Source organism: Pleuronectes platessa, chromosome 10, assembly GCF_947347685.1.
Source record: "Pleuronectes platessa chromosome 10, fPlePla1.1, whole genome shotgun sequence".
In the NCBI taxonomy this organism is placed as follows: domain Eukaryota; kingdom Metazoa; phylum Chordata; class Actinopteri; order Pleuronectiformes; family Pleuronectidae; genus Pleuronectes; species Pleuronectes platessa.
Window position 1 is genome coordinate 24,759,398 of NC_070635.1, and position 11,594 is coordinate 24,770,991.

At 38.0% G+C, this 11,594-nt stretch overlaps 1 protein-coding gene across 2 annotated transcripts in view; it reads left to right on the top strand.

The window, feature by feature from the left end:
* Positions 1-4,865, top strand: part of me1 (malic enzyme 1, NADP(+)-dependent, cytosolic) — a 91,109-nt gene extending 86,244 nt beyond the window's left edge. For both annotated transcript variants that reach the window (XM_053433422.1, XM_053433423.1), the window contains exons 8-14: positions 497-594; positions 1,168-1,281; positions 1,989-2,094; positions 2,812-2,954; positions 3,049-3,222; positions 4,028-4,126; positions 4,214-4,865. In XM_053433422.1, coding sequence (XP_053289397.1) covers positions 497-594; positions 1,168-1,281; positions 1,989-2,094; positions 2,812-2,954; positions 3,049-3,222; positions 4,028-4,126; positions 4,214-4,381 — 902 coding nt within the window. In that variant the 3' untranslated portion in view covers positions 4,382-4,865. The remainder of the gene's footprint in view (positions 1-496; positions 595-1,167; positions 1,282-1,988; positions 2,095-2,811; positions 2,955-3,048; positions 3,223-4,027; positions 4,127-4,213) is intronic.
* Positions 4,866-11,594: the final 6,729 nt, after the last annotated feature.

The window sequence follows — 11,594 nt, forward strand, 5'->3', positions numbered from 1 at the left end:
TCTATGCAATGAATGCTAACATCAAAGTTGCAGAGTGTAATTATGTCTCATCCCATAACACTGCAATTTAGAATAGAACACACATTCTTTCATAAAGCTAACATCTCACAGAATAGCACAAAAACCCTCCCCACACAAACATCTGAGGAGAAAGCCTCAGTATAACTCTCTGGGCTTATCCAAGTGATGACTCCACAGTTTCCCCTTTTTGTAAAAACACACTCGTCTTTTAAACATCCACATTTGTTTGATTGCAGTTTGTTCTTTTTCTTAGCCTATTAGTGTTGATCAGTGTCATACTGTGAAAGAGCCAGTGTGATCACAGGCTCACGGACCCACTCAAAAAACATCTTTACGGGAGTTGATAAAAATATATTTATTGACTGATACACATATTTTTCTTGAGTTTAAAAAGTCAAAAACAGTAGCATCATGTTGTTCATCTCATGAAGAATATCATTAATTGTAGGTTGAACTCTTCATGTGTAACCTTCAGGTACTGCTGCTGTGGCAGTAGCTGGACTCCTGGCCGCCCTCCGCATCACCAAGACCAAAATGAGTGACCACACCATTGTTTTCCAAGGTGCAGGGGAGGTAGGTGTTTTAACTATGGCTGACTATGGGTATTTGTCTGCTCAGGACCCAGCCAGGGAACGTCCACATGTCCTCACCCCTCTTGTTGTGTTATTTTCTGTCAGCTCTTTGCTGTATCTGTTAAAGCAAAATGCAAGCTTTAAGAATGAAAAAACACAACCATGTCTCCCAGTGAAATATGGGGAATTTGAAACCTATTTTATTGAGAGAAAACAACTGAAAACTATATGACACTCAGTAGAGCTCACACCCCCGCCAACGTCCAACAGTCAAAATTCAATCAATCTGCACCCAATGTCACATATTAAATAAAGGGACATTCATAATTTCCTTTTACAAATGTGAAATCTCATAATGTTTAATTAAATGGAAAGAAAATCCTAGATCCACCCCCTGATCCGGATGCACATCAACATTTAATGGGTTCTCCCCTGACCCATTCTGCATCCTTCCATTAAGTTTCAATACAAATATGTTGCGTTGTTTTTGATTAATCTTACCTTTGAGTTGAGCGTGGAACAATTAATTAACGTTATGATTCATCATCATTTCTCCCTTGTGTCTTGCTTCCAGGCAGCCATGGGAATTGCTGAGCTCATCACTATGGCCATGGAGAAGGAGGGACTCAAACAGGAAGAGGGCTTGAAAAAGATCTGGATGGTTGATTCCAAGGGTCTCATTGTCAAGGTGACTTAGTTAAATCCAGCAAACATACACATATGAATACATGCAACCTACACAAGGGATCTAAGCGCTGTAGCTGACCTGAATGAATGGTCCAGTATTAATCTATTTGCCTCAATGTATATGGATGCTAAAAAATAAAAAAAAGCCAGTAAGTATGAAAGATTGAAAGATTTAAATATTTACATAAAATATTTCTGAAATGAATAGAAACATGAGAGACTGACATCAAAAGCCAGGTTGAGAATATGTGAGGGTGGAACTTCCTGAGCAGTTTGTCATCACTGCCTCCTCCACTATCCAGAAAAACACATTTCCTGTGGTTTGTTGATTTCTATGACAGAGGTCTTTCCTTGGAATCACTGCAAAAGAGCTCTCCACGGGGTTATACATCTGTTTTCTCCACAATATCCATGTTATTTATTATTCCTCCCCCATACTTTCACCTCCTCTTCACTGTCTTTTTCTCATCCCTCTGCTTTTCATTCCGCCTTCTCCCATCCTCATGTGCATCTTCTTTTATCTCCTCTTGTCTCTCTCTTGATCCAAAGTTGTTATTCTCACAAGAAATCCATCATTTTGTGAGCATTAGACCTAAATCTGTTGGCTGAATCTGTTGAATTCAGCCATGTTTTTTTTGTTTTTTTTTAAAGTGTTTAGTGTTTCCACAGATGGTTTTATGTTTTTAACGCCCCCCCTCTTCACCTCAGGGTCGGGACAGCCTGACTCATGAGAAGGAAAGGTATGCTCATGAGCACCCACAGATGAAGAAACTGGAGGATGTGGTCCGGAAACTCAAACCCACAGCAATTATTGGTAAAGCAACATGCATGTTGTTTGTCTCTACCATCATGATAGATACAGAAGAACTTCATTGTCCAACAATAAACACAGTTATTGTTATAAAAATAATAACCCTAACCCTGACTTCAAGTGACCTGAAAGGAATAGTTGAAAATTCACTCCTTATCTACTCACTACTATGCCGATGGAGGGGTGGATAAAGTGATTGAGTCTACAAAACACTTCTGGAGTTTTAGATGTAAACAGTGCTGCAGCCAAATCCAATACAAATGAAGAATATGGCCAATTTCTTCAAACAAAAAAACAAAAACATAAAAAAGACATTAAATGCCTCCATACTGTTCAGGTGGTGTCATCCAAGTGTCCGTAAGCCCCGACATTCAGAATTGACTAGAAACGGCTTCATTTACATCATGTTTTTAGCCTAAATGTCCTCTGACTTCCTCCTCTGGAGCTGGCTTCACATTAACATATACACACTGCACATAAGCTCTCGCCCAAGAGCATGTGCAGGGTGCGTGGTCGCATCGCTACATCTGCTAGCATCGCTTCTTCTGGTAGAGGATATTTAGGCCAAAAACAAGTGTAAATGACTAAGTCTTTTCTATTGTTTTTTTACGTTTTAAAAATCTGTGATTATGATTGATAATGATTAATATTTGATCAAACCTGAAGTAGTTATAAATGGTTATAAATGTAATGTTAGACATCGATGGCTTTGTGTGTCAGGTGTTGCTGCTATTCCCGGAGCGTTCACAGAACAGATCATCAGGGACATGGCGTCTTTCAATGAACGCCCTATCATCTTTGCCCTCAGCAACCCAACCAGCAAAGCTGAATGCACTGCTGAGCAGTGTTACACACTGACACAGGTACTCACTCTACATGCTCTACATAACTATGAATTATTTCTGTCTCTTATCTCTAATAAAACAATTGTTGAATACTTACTCCTCTGTATTGCAGGGGCAGGGTATCTTTGCCAGTGGCAGTCCCTTTGACCCTGTCACGCTGCCTGATGGGAGGACATTCTATCCTGGTCAGGGAAACAACGCCTACATCTTCCCCGGTGTGGGCCTGGGCGTCACAGCATGTGCCATCCGTCATATTACAGAGGAAATCTTCCTTACTGCAGCAGAGGTAACACACTGACATACACACACAAAATTAATGCATGGCATTGCAGAGCTTTGTAACTTTGTGAATGTCTTTACTGAACCTCCACTTACTCTCCTGAAGTCTCATTCAGGCCACATCTCGAGAATCTACTGCATGTTTTGAGAATGTCATTTGACTTTAGATACAACAATGGAGAAAGAATTTCCAAACTTATTTTTTTCATAATGAGACTGAAAAAAACTAGTAGAAGTCATACACTAAAATCTAGTAAAAAGTACACAGGAAACTCAAGTTCAAGTATTCAGAGCATAAAAATATCTCCTGTGAGTTTTATATTGTATATTGTATATTGTATCTCTGCATCATTATTACTGATGTGTAGCATTTTAAAGTTGTTGTTTGCCAATTTCTGTCACTTCAAATACTGTTGTAAAAGTGAATCCATGACAATGCTTTATATTTGAATACATTAATAATTAACCATGTTGTCAAACATCACTTGTTGTGTGAAAGTATAAAACTACTAATGAATAAATCATTAATAATAAAACAAGTACTTGATTGACTTGAGGTTATGAAGGATACAGATCATCCCAAAGCTCAGGCTGATCTATAACATCACATTTAAAACTTTATTCTTCATAATTTATGTTATATTTGATCGTAGTTATTTCTTTTTTTCCAGATTGTTTATTTATTTAACCATAAATGTGTTCACTGAATATGAATGGAAAGTGGCAGCACAAACTGGGACTCATGTAGCCCGTTAACATGTTATATAATTTCTCTCTGTGATAACAGCAAAGTTGTGTTTGCTGTTTAACAGACTCTCGCTCACCTGGTGACAGAGAAGGATCTGTCAGAGGGACGACTGTATCCTCCTCTCTGCTCCATCAGGGAAGTCTCTGCCAAACTGGCTGTGAAGGTGAGGGCTCTGTTTACATAAAGCAGCACTAGTAGCCCACCACATCGGTATGACTACAGTATAACTTCAACTTCCTGTGCATTACAGATCATGGAATATGCCTACGAACACAACTTGGCCTCACTTCACCCGGAGCCATCCGACAAAGAAGCGTACGTGCGCTCGCTGACTTACAGCACCGACTATGACGAGTTCGTGGTGGACTCTTACCGCTGGCCGGCCGACAGCATGACCGTGCAGTCATGCAAACTTTAATACACTGGACCGAGAGACAGAATGAGCCCTGCAGAGACAATCTAACTACTGACGGGCAATACCATCACAAGTCATTTGAGAGAGGATGTGTGCAGAATTTTCTCATTCATATATTACTGTGAGATGTATGGTGGCAATACAAGAGCCAATACTGGAACGTTTCATACTTCTGGTGGGTCTACTTTAGGAGGTATTGAGCTTTACTTCTTGTTATTAGCACCTTCCCTGCAATAGTAGAATAGTAGTTTACACAGGTTTATAATAAATAGTCCATCATTTATTAAGTACAGATGAAATGGAAGCTGATGAAATGTGAAACAGATGCTGTTTTATTAAATTGATGAAAGATTGGAAACATTTTACAATAATATATCAAAAATCTTTCAAATGGAACTTTTAATTGTACTTTATTAGACAATTACTTTTTTGACTGTGTAAGATATAACCCCAAAACTCTTTGTCAAATAAAAATGGTTTAAAATAATGTTTTCCATGTTTGATTATTACATCTGTGCCGACTGCTGAAAAGGATGCACTAAACAAAGAAGATTTATTATAGAAATGTGAATAGCCATCATCAAGTTGGTCTCACAGGAAGTCCAGTTCCTAACTTCCTCTCTCTGACATCTTTGGTGTCTTTTTATTTAGTCGCAGTGGCAACACTCACTTTGTAGTTCATAATCCTTACAAAAACCGAATCGCTTATTTAGAGGATTGAGCAAATATGGTATTATGGCCCCCTCCAGAGGTCAATGATTATCATTGCAACATAATTAGTAAATTGAGAGTTATTTTTATTGATTGTTGACATATTTTGATAGAAGAAATGGTTGGCTATATATACCTAATATATACAATACGTTGTATTTGTGTAACATTTGAAACAACAGTTATAAAACACATGTTTGCATTATTTATGCAGAGAAAACTCTTTGTTGTCTTTTTCAGTGGGGTTAGACCAGATTTGACTAACAGTAACAAAGAGACATACTATCTGTCTAAATATGTATGTAAGTAAATAAATAATGATTATTCAATAGAAAATGTAAAGTTTTTGGGGCACTTTTGGCCTTTTTATGACAGAAAGTGTGAGAGAGACGTGCAGCAAAGGGTTGGGTCTCTGCGTCAGAACAGGAGGCACCTTGTACCTCATGTGGTTAATCATTGAAAAACTATTTTATTAAAGTGTTGCTGATCTGATCAGTGAACAGAAGAATCTGTTTCATTCCCTGAGCTCCACCATTATTTCTATAATTTTCCCTTTAAATGTAGTTGTAGAATAAAATGGCTTTGGAATATCCCACATATTACACACATACATGTCTGTGGTATATTCAGGCAAAGCACAACAGCAGGTGAATCAAAAAATGTAATTGGTTTATGGACCAACAGTGTTGTTTTTGTGTGTCTGGTCCTGTCTGAATTAAAGTGCGGATGATATAATGTTAATTAATCGATCACAGGCCAGACAGTCAGTACCAGAGGCCTTGGCTGGGCCACTGCCCATCCCAGTCTGTAATCAATAGAATGGCAACCAGACCAGTCAGTGTGCAGTGCTGAGCGTCTGTCCCGGGGCCACACTCAGACAAACATTTGTTTTCCTCACTTTCTTTGCCCCACCCTCACTTTGAATCTCTAATCAGCCCAGGGCAACCAACACTCTGACATGACAATGTGTCTCAATGTCAACACCATCCAGTAGTCAGTTAGCTGTCTAGGCTGTGAATGCTCCATCAATATTCACATACACAACTTATCCAATACTGTGTGTGCACATATCAGAATAAATATTCACTGTTTCTTTTAGTCAGACATAAAAAGGTGTCACATGGACAGAAGTACCAATATGTAACTTAAATTATCAACTAACTCAAAAACTGAAAGATATTTCAGTTTTTTTGTCCATCTCATGTAGATAACTATTATCTTCATGTATGTATAACCTTAAGCTATAGCTGTCTAGACTTACCTTGTTGCTTTTTCTAAAATAGAAATCAAATCATGATTCATGGTCTGACTTAAATGTTTCCACTCTGCCTACCCTTTAGCAGCTGCAGATGTGTAATCTGCTGTAACAGTACCCCTGTCTCAAATCAGTGTTTTAAAGTTTGCTCCTCTGCAAATGTGTAAAGTTTGTAAAATAGTGTTGATATTTCTTTCTCATCTCTGACTCTTTCCAGTATCATGTGAGGTACCTTGCTGGTTCACAAACTGGCCAGCGACTGGCAGCTGTAACCCGACATCCCTTTGACCTTGTTTACAGTCTCACATTAAATGGAACCTTGTTAAGACCTTGTGATCGGTGTCTATCAGTGAAAGCCCCGAGGGAATGTCGCCTGTGTGAGTCTGTCTACCCATCCTCCAGTTGCCTGTGTGACAGTAAGCCCCAAAACCCTCACCCATCTGCCGGCCACCAATGCACACACACAGCTTGTCTACTATTACTTCATTTTCTATCAGGACCCAAAGTTTGTCCTTTTTGCCATTATTTGCTTCACAATTTATTTAACTATGTTTAACGTGCATGTTCCTTTCGTCAATATTGCAGATATATACTGGTGTATGATCTTTTCTGAAGCCACGCTGGATATAGGCTTAAATTTGCAGCTTTGTGAAGACATTATAATACAAGAACAGCAGATGGCGCTCTAACATACTGTCTGAGAAGATGTCAACAAAAGGGCTTAAAATCAATATAATTCAACATTAGGAACAATAATAATTCCAGTGCGCATTTATCTGTTATCATCTCTCCTCTCCAGCACATTTTATATAATCATATTTTCATATAAGTCTAATGCAGCTTTAGTTTATATAATCATATTTTCATATAAGTCTAATGCAGCTTTAGTTTCTACTAAATCAATATAATGACGCAAGGCAATGACTAATATATATATATGCACTAATACCCCAACCTATAAATCGTGTATATGTATTGTTCCTGCTCTTGTATGACAGTGCTAGTGGTTGGCATTATAGCCTGTTCTTTACTCTGTCTATAAATAGCGAAAATGGAATAAATTACATTGTGTTCACATATTATCTATTGCTGGTCTGTTCACTTGTAAAAAGGCCAATTACAATTAGTATATGCTGCATTTTTACACAAAAAGAAATTCAGGCTTAAGACTGAATAAAAGAGGTAATCGAATGAAAGGTAAACTCTTTCTTATAGGTTTCATTTCATTTGTTTATTGATTTGATCATGAATCAACAGACAAAATACTGTAAATGAGCCAGTAAGCTTTATAAACTCATTTTCATCTGCTGTCCCTATAGCCAGTTTTTACAAGGCAACCTTAAATAAAATGACCAAACTGCACCTATTTATTGATAATGAATGTGCATTATACTGTATATATATATATCATTCAAACTTACTGTATGACAAACAGAGCATTTAAACACAATAGCCGATAAAAAACCAATGATAAACCAGGATTAAACACCACACCCGATAAATACAAGCAAATTAGCCAGGATTCAAATAAAATGAACAATAGTATACAAATATAGCCAGAATGATGCGTGTAAATTAAATCACATTTGATAAAGTGGAATGATTACACACAATCACAAATTTGGTTTGCTTAAACCATAAAATAAGAAAAGATAAGTTGGGAAATTTGCACAATTACAGCAGCGACAGGAAAAAATAGACATCAGTAAATTAATAATTAATAATGTTTCTGAAATCAACAGGTACACTTTTTGCAGCAGAGAAAAGACAGATTCTCCAAACTTACATTATGATTTTCGTCCTTAAGTCCAAATAAAAAGATCCTGTGACAGGTGAAGAGATTCCTAATAATTTGGACAAAGTGCTTGTTCCAGCAGTTTAACATCTGCTCCTTGTATTGTAAATGAATCAGTGTGGTCATCTGCTGGACAACAGTTTAAACTTCAAGGATTTCATTACACTGCTCTTCATTGTCACTCACAAAGAGCGATATATTACATGCTCTGAAGATGGCTGCATTAGGAGTTGATGTGTTTTGAGTACAAGCGGTAAATATGAATATAATGCAGCCATGCCCTTTTGAAATAAACGTATTCATGATGGTAGGCTGTATGTTGGAATTGAAGGATCACGTTACAAAAGCTCCCTGAAAAAAAAAATCGGTATCCTTTGCCTCCTCTTCTCATCATGATTTAAATAATTTGTTTACATTTGCTTTTGTCTACTGAACAGATGCGGAGCACAGCTTTGTCAACATAAATCGAAGTTTCACAGCAGCCACTTTGTCAGAGAAGCAGGGTGTTAGCTGAACAGACGCGCTGGACTTCCCGTGATACCTCTTCATCTTACTGCTTCTGTATGGAGTCAGCAGAGACCTGTGATCACAGTAGCCGTGTGTCAATGTTCGCTCTGTGATGAGCTGAAGCAGTAATATGGATCTAAATAAAGGTTGTCAAATGGAACATAGAATGTTCTGCTCTTCCTTGTGAAACCACAAGTGACAGAACATCAGCTCAAAAATTAGATTAGAGGATAAACTCAATGTCTGACCGTCAGCATATATGACAATTTTCAATCACTATGCCGTCCAGTTTTAGTTTGATCTGCTATTTATATTCAATTTTATTTGTCTTATTATTGTTTTATCATGAATGTTACTGGTAGTATCATGTCGAGCACCTTTGTTTTCACTCTGTGCATGAATTGTGCTGTATGCATAAAGTGTGTTGTATTGTTATAGTTATAATTATTGTTATTATTGTTGTTGTTTGTTGTTGTTGTTGTTGTTGTTTTTGTTGTGATTGTTGTCATTTTTATTAATGCAGTAATTCTGATGCACCTATCTTTAGTTCTTTTACTATTTTAACATCTATCCAAATAATATTTTTTTTATTTTTAATCAAGATAGTGTGTTTGTATATTACTTTTCTTAATGATGTTATTTGTCCAATGATGTCCAATCAGGCGTATATTGAACATCTACAGGTCGTGAGGAAAGTGAAATACTGCATTCTCAAGGTGAGTTTTTCCCATTTAGGCTTAAATGTTATTGTGAAGACTGTGAAGGTGGTGTGGACATTGTTTGACTTGTGCCCATTATCAGCTTCAACCCTGATCTCTGACCTCCCTGTATGAGGAATCGATAACACTGAAAAATGTTTTATATGATTCATTTTAGCCTTTGTCCATTTTTTTGGATTGTTTGTTTGTTTGTTTATTGCAAGACTGACAAGATTACACAAAAAATACCATACGAATTACGACAAAACTGCACTTTAGGATATACAGTAACCTTTGGGATCCTTTGAGTGCGAACCAAATAAAAATCTGGATCTAGGGTTTTTAAATTCGATTTTATAAGGTCTTGAGAGTGCTAAGTGCTATTCTAGTCCTTTAATTAATATTCTTCAGTAGTTCAGGACCTACTGTATATAAAATAACCTGATGTGAGTCTTGGTGGTGAAAACAGCTCCCCTTTGCCACTGCATGCATGGTGCTCTGTCGAGGTACCAATGGAAATGGTCAAAGGAGGTCAGCCTCACGGTTTCCTTTCATGTCATTTGGGACTTTAGTGGAGTGGAGTGGATGGAGACCTCGTTCAAAGAAATTACTAACTAAAGATGGAGCAGGACAGCAGTCCTTCCCCTGAAGCTGGATCTGACTCAGGAGAGAACTGAAAGAAAGGGTCTATTTCTAACGTGAGAAGTCTAATGATTATGCTTTTCTGCCAACCTTATTGGTCTCTTGTTTGACCGTTCAAGCAGCTCCTTGATCAACCCATCGAGAAACAGGATTCATAGATCTGCAGGGCAAACCTCTTCAGGGCTTTAAAAAGGCATTCAAAGTCCTCAAGTCATAACATATCTCCAGAGAAATTTCAACCTACGACAAGGTGAAACGGAGAGTGGACGAGCGTTGAGCTATTTTGTAGAGACTGGTATTTGTTAAGCATCTTTGCAGAAACTGATTTGAGAGCAGCTCTGGCAACAAGGGAAACTTTGTGGAACTGGTTCAAGCTTTTACCGAGTTTGAAAGAATGTCAACACAACACCAGCAGCACCACCTTCTACATTTACTGGTACATACTCAATTGAGAATGACAGACAGCACTGCTGGTATTCAGGAAATATTTTAGCAGTCTTAAGTATTATAGCAAAATACCCTATTAGCCCTGTGTTGTTATCCAATTAAGTGTGATGTCTTTAAATGCAGTTTTGTGTGTGATAAGCTTTTTTCTTGAGATGAGAATAAACATCCCTTATTGTGTATCTTTTAGACCAAACGAAACTCATTCAGTTTGTTTTGTGAAAGCAAGTAACTATAATATCTAAATGTGATCATCACCATCAAATCCCGACCTTACTCCCTTATATTTGCTACACACCAGCTGAATGAGGACTACAGGACCACCTCTGGTCAGCAGCCTCATACCACTCTGCTGTTCCTGTTCCTGTGAAGGATTCTGGGAGTGATTCATAGAGACATCTCTGTTTTGCAGAGTCTTTGTGAGGCCGGGCCGTCACACAGGTTTTATCCTGAGAGGCAGTGGTGGGCACAGGTTTCCGACAGCGTGTTGTTTCTCAGGCGGGTACCACGCGCAGATACCAAGCAGGAGCACCAACGCCTTGACAACTTTTCCATAATTAGATGAGGCCTTGCACTTAGCGTGGGGATTCTTGCACTGAAATCTAACATGACATGTGTGATCACGACCCATAGTCGTTTTTAATTAATTTGTGTTGCAACACAGGGAGCACTGACATCATTCCCTGCAGCTCTCTGCACTCACAAAACCAACCAATGTTCTACTAAAATAGGCCACTTGGTTGGTTTTGTGAGAATTTAGATTTCTCTTTTCAGAATTATACCTGTATTTTTTCAACAAGTGATTGGAGCAGGCTTTTGAAAAGTACTTTTTTCACCTACCAATCATTCAGGAGTGGAGAAATGAAAATATTCAGTAAAGCTATCCTGATTTAATTAAGCTACGCAGCAACTCGCCTTTAGCTGTTCAGCATGTCTTTCCCGCCTTTTGAATGTCGGCACATGCTAGCCAGGCTTGTGCTTATTATTCTGCTGCAAGCTCCAGATGGATCAACACATGCTGAAAATATTACAAGCAAGACATTTGCATGTGACCTAAATCCCTCACTTCTGCTTCACCATGCAAACGCGACAGTCAAAAGACATTATTTAATTATCCTGAATTGGAACATTTGTACTGCACAATTCATTTTCCCATATTTAGGA